General features: G+C 35.7%; 1 protein-coding gene across 4 annotated transcripts; it reads left to right on the forward strand.

Annotated features, from left to right (window-relative positions):
* Nucleotides 1–776: 776 nt before the first annotated feature.
* On the forward strand, nt 777–3,138 carry LOC101299728 (zinc finger A20 and AN1 domain-containing stress-associated protein 8-like). Of its 4 annotated transcripts, none has more exons than XM_004309552.1 (3): nt 846–923; nt 1,036–1,084; nt 2,268–3,138. In XM_004309552.1, exon 3 carries the CDS (start codon nt 2,281–2,283, stop codon nt 2,785–2,787), a length of 507 nt encoding a protein of 168 aa, XP_004309600.1. In that variant the 5' UTR covers nt 846–923; nt 1,036–1,084; nt 2,268–2,280; the 3' UTR covers nt 2,788–3,138. The 4 variants fall into 4 exon arrangements, with proteins under 4 accessions (XP_004309602.1, XP_004309600.1, XP_004309601.1 ...); XM_004309553.1 differs by having other exon boundaries at nt 887–923; nt 2,240–3,138; XM_004309554.1 differs by lacking the exon at nt 1,036–1,084 and having other exon boundaries at nt 777–923.
* The last annotated feature ends 1,542 nt before the right edge of the window (nt 3,139–4,680 follow it).

Genomic DNA, 4,680 nt, shown 5'->3' on the forward strand with positions numbered 1-4,680 from the left:
TATTATTTTTTTTTTTTGTACAAATTGACATGCTAGTATATTATGATTATTAGATTAGATTGAGTTTTCAAAACACTGGTTTCTGCCAGGTTTTGGAGGCGTAGGGCGAGAGTGTGCTTCTAGAGTCTTGTGGTTTTTTGATAAATTTGTGGTAGAAGGTGTGGAGGTGAACACGGGGACTATGCATGTAACCTTATTTAGAAGAGTGTCATTTTCTTTCCCAAACATGATAAGGGGGTGAGACACATATGCCTATTCTTATTCCTTTATGTGTTAGTAAACGTACAAATTTGATTAGCTCGTAATTATTATCTTCCATTCTAAATAAGTAAACATGCCGTTTAAAAAATGAGTATAATCAATTGTAAAAAAAAAAAACAACGGTGAACCGTGAGATGTCAGGTAGCTAAACTCACAACGTGGAGATACTCTGTTTAAATCTCACAGATAATAACGATGCGGGGATTAATAACTCGTTAAAAAATGAATAAACAGTAAAAAGAGTCTTTTTTTTTGTTTGGTCTGACAACAGTAAAAGAGTCACTCTTCCAAAGAGGTAAATATAGTATGTGGGACACGGTAACTTTGACGGGTGTCGTCGTTCCAAGTCAAGACTCTCGTTTCAACAGTTTGGGAAGGAATGGCAATCCGAAGTAATTAAGGAATCCCACAAGGGCAATTATAGAAGCAACACCGACTCCAGAGCGGAAAGCTAATCGCTGGCAGGAGAGAAAGGCAAAGTTTTTAAATAGGCCACACAGACCCCACGAAGCCCCCTCAAACCAAACCCCAAAAGCCTCCCATCTCTCTCTTTATCTCTTTCTCGTTATTTTCTTTTTTTTAAATTTATTTTTCTTCATGCCCCGATTCTTTTTTCTTCTAAATTATTCTTCGACTATCTCGCAATAATCTCCCCGAGTAGGGTAATCGACTCACGCTCTCTCTCGCTCTATTCGTATTCGATTCATGAACTCGTCTAATCTCGAATTCGGGGTTTATGATTTAGATTTTTGCTTATTTTATATTTTTTTTCAGCAATTATCTGGTTCGATTTCGTAACTGAAGATCGGCCAAATCCAACCAGGTGAGGGGTTTTATTTGGTATCTGTCAAATTGAATCGATTGTTTTTGCGCGTAATTTCTGTACTGATATGCATGGCTGATGGCTCTATAATTTTTTAATGAGTTTTTTTTATATGTTTATAAATTTTGTGTATGAGGGCCTTGGTGATCGTGTTTAATAAAATTAGGGTATCTGTTTTCTTCTGTAGTTGAGAGCGTTTACGATTGATTTATAGCTGGGTTTTTGGTGCATTGAAACTGAACTAGTTCACATTTTATTGAAGATGATGATGGTTTTTATAGGAAACTTGTGTTGTTTATTAAGGAGTGTAGGATTAAGTTGCAATCTTTGGGTTAGAGTATGCGTTGTCAACTCAGGACTGTAGATTTGGAGAGAGCAAGTTAAGCTGATGAATTATACATGTTGAATAAGCCTTGATTGATACAAACTTCGAAGAATTAATTAGTTCAACGGTAAAGTTTGGAACCATTACAATATCAAGTTCAGGTTTAACCTATATAGAAATCCAGTTTTATCTACAAGTTATTGCTGGAAATCCCGTCTTGTTCTAGACTGGGGGTCTTACTATGCAGCCTTTGGTGAAAGAATATACACAATTTCTTTAACTTTACAACATCTTGAGATAAGGGAGAAGTCAAATTATTAGCAATTTTTTTTTTTTTTGGTAGAAGTAGAGGTTTAGTTATATCGTTCTCTAAATTTGAATTTGTGAAAAGCTTTGGGGCAGAGTACCTATTTACACTTGAAATGTGAGGATTCTCATACTTTTGGCATTCAGTTTAAAAATCTAAACCACTTGTTTTCTTGCTAAATATACGCACATGAGTCCTGCAAAAATTTTAGCGAAAACGTGTGATCATTTGATGAGCACTTATTCCAATTTTATTCAATCGGATCACATTTGTTTATACATTTCTGATGATGAAAAGATTATGGATTTGGTTGTTTTTTCTGTAGACTCAACTCTTTCATATGACTAAAAAAAATCATAAGTCATTGAATAAGGTTGCACGATAATAAAACAATTGTAAATGCTCAAAATTTCAATCTCCAGATGTCATCTCTAGAATAGGCCTATATGTGTGTGTGCATATGTTTGTAAATAAACCTTTTCATTTTTTTTTCGGTGGCTGACCAATGAATCACTATATAAAGATAACTGTATTATGTTGTTATCTTGCAGATAAGTAGCAAAGATGGACTCTCATGATGAATGCCAAGCTCCAGACTGCTCCATCCTTTGCATTAATAAATGTGGCTTCTTTGGAAGGGCTACTACAATGAATATGTGCTCCAAATGTTACAAGGACATGCTTTTAAAGCAGGAGCAGGCTGATCTGGCAGCAACATCCATTGGTAGCCTTGTGAATGGTAACGTAGGCATCAGACCTGTTGTTGCAACTGCTGTCAATGTGCAAGCTGGAGAAGTGGAGGCAGTAGCTGTGTCAACAGAACCATCAACTGGCTCATCCTCAAGCAAAGTTAGTGAGGAGGTGAAAGAAATAACGGGACCAAAGAGATGCACTAGTTGCCGAAAGCGTGTTGGTTTAACTGGGTTCAATTGCAAATGTGGAAACACCTTCTGTTCAACTCATCGTTATTCTGACAAACATGACTGCCCTTTCGATTATAGGACTGCTGGTCAGGATGCTATTGCTAAAGCCAATCCTGTTGTCAAGGCAGAGAAACTTGATAAGATCTAGGAGTTATGTGCTGAAGTGAAGATTTATGCATGAAATCATGATGCTTCTCTTTCTTGGCTTATTTCTGGTTAGGTTCTATGATAGAAATGCTTAAGTCATGATAAGGAGGCCATCATATAAGGAAATCCTATATTCCTTGTTGGTGAAATATTCCTATGCTTATTCTAGTGTGTAAGTCTTGGATTGCTGGTTTGATGAACATATTTGGAGTTATTTTGCTATGTATTGTTGTTTGGTATGCATTCCTTTGTGACTGGTAATATGTAGCTTGCAGCTTTAAATTCTGTTATTCTATCTCTGTTAAGTTCTTTTATCACTTCTATACTTTTAATAGTTATTAGTATGTTGAGCACTTTCAGTCTGGTCATTCTTTTTTATATTCGATTTGAGTTTTGACGTCGTTTCGTTAGTGCTCTATATCTCTCGGTGGCATCTTTTTGGGAGCTCATTGAGTGGGTAAACAATGCCCAGGTAAGACTTGTTTGGTCACTGTATTTTTTATATGTTTTGCACATCATACATGTTATGTTGGCCAACATTTTGTGGACTTGTGGTTAACTGATTATTGGAACAGCTGCATCTTTTTCTTTTTTCTTTTGGTAAAGCATCTGTTGACTTAAGTCATGTTATAGCACTTAGAGTCTTCACTTCTTTTTATGCATGTTGAAGAGTGAGAGTTTGCGAAAGTGTATATTGGCAAGCATTGTTCTCCTTCTGCTTTGCCAAGGCGTTAAATTTTTTTGTTGTAAGCTTGGTTTTCGCCTCAGGGACTGCTAGTTTCACCACCTCTTTTGATCTTTATGATTTCTTTTTCTTTTCAGATTTTTGAGCACCCTTCTAAAGGTTTTGGAGGATGACTACTGTCGATGACGTATTATCTTTTGTCATGTCAAAAATCAAGGGATTTAATTGTGTTTTTGAACTGTTGTTGATATGCGTCAGTGTTTTATACAAGTTGTATCATGTTTGTTTATGTTAAGACTCCTTGATAATTTGTAGGGCTGGGCATCTTCGGTTCGGGTCAGTTTTAGAATGAAACCAAAATCAATCTGAATTATTCGGTTTAAGGATTTTTCCAACCACATCCGGATTTTAAAACCTTTGACTTGAATATTTGGCCCATCCGAATTTTCAGATCGATTCAGGTCGATTTCGGTTTTGGTCCATATTTGAAAAACTTTTGGCGTATCTATTATCTCACTGTAAAGTTGAACTCCAAGTTTTTGACTTGAGTAACATGTTTCTTTTAATAAGGAAAAATATAAACTCAAAGTACAACAGGCAATCCAATGCTCTCTTAATCTTTTTTACACTAACAGATTTTTCCAAGAAATTAATTAGTTGAAGAGATTGTTCTTTATATGAAGAGATTAAGTGTGGGAGAGTACACCGTAAGTAGAGATAGAATCAACTAATAATAATAGTGTTTCAGGTATATAAATTATATGTATTTACACATTATATAATTCGGGTTGGTTCGATTATTTTCGGTTTGATTAAGAGCTTGAACCGGATCTAATCCGATTTAAACCGGTTCGGTTTGGTTCACTACTTGTTTTAACCCAAATGTTTTGGTTCGATTATCCGATCCGGTTTTTTAGTTCGGTTCGGTCGGTTTTTTACACACATTCGGTTAAATGCCCATCCATAATAATTTGTTTGTGCAATCATGGGTAACAAGTATATTTTGGGTATGTCAGTGCTTCCAATGTCATTTGTGATGGCTAGGTACAAGGTGGTTAGTATTAAGCTTTCTTTAATGCGTTATAACCATGAATAATTCCATAGTCTGGATTTCAATTTGCTTTCTTACAGGGGGAATGCAGACAGGTCTGCGCTATGTTGGGTTGTCAAAATTGCAAAGAGGATTGTGCATGTCGTTTTTTAATCTAT

Source organism: Fragaria vesca, unplaced genomic scaffold, assembly GCF_000184155.1.
Source record: "Fragaria vesca subsp. vesca unplaced genomic scaffold, FraVesHawaii_1.0 scf0512976, whole genome shotgun sequence".
NCBI lineage: Eukaryota > Viridiplantae > Streptophyta > Magnoliopsida > Rosales > Rosaceae > Fragaria > Fragaria vesca.

Bases quoted from the DNA above. Each gene is read 5' to 3' on its own strand.
- LOC101299728 (XM_004309554.1), top strand. From the start codon at position 2,281: ATGGACTCTCATGATGAATGCCAAGCTCCAGACTGCTCCATCCTTTGC.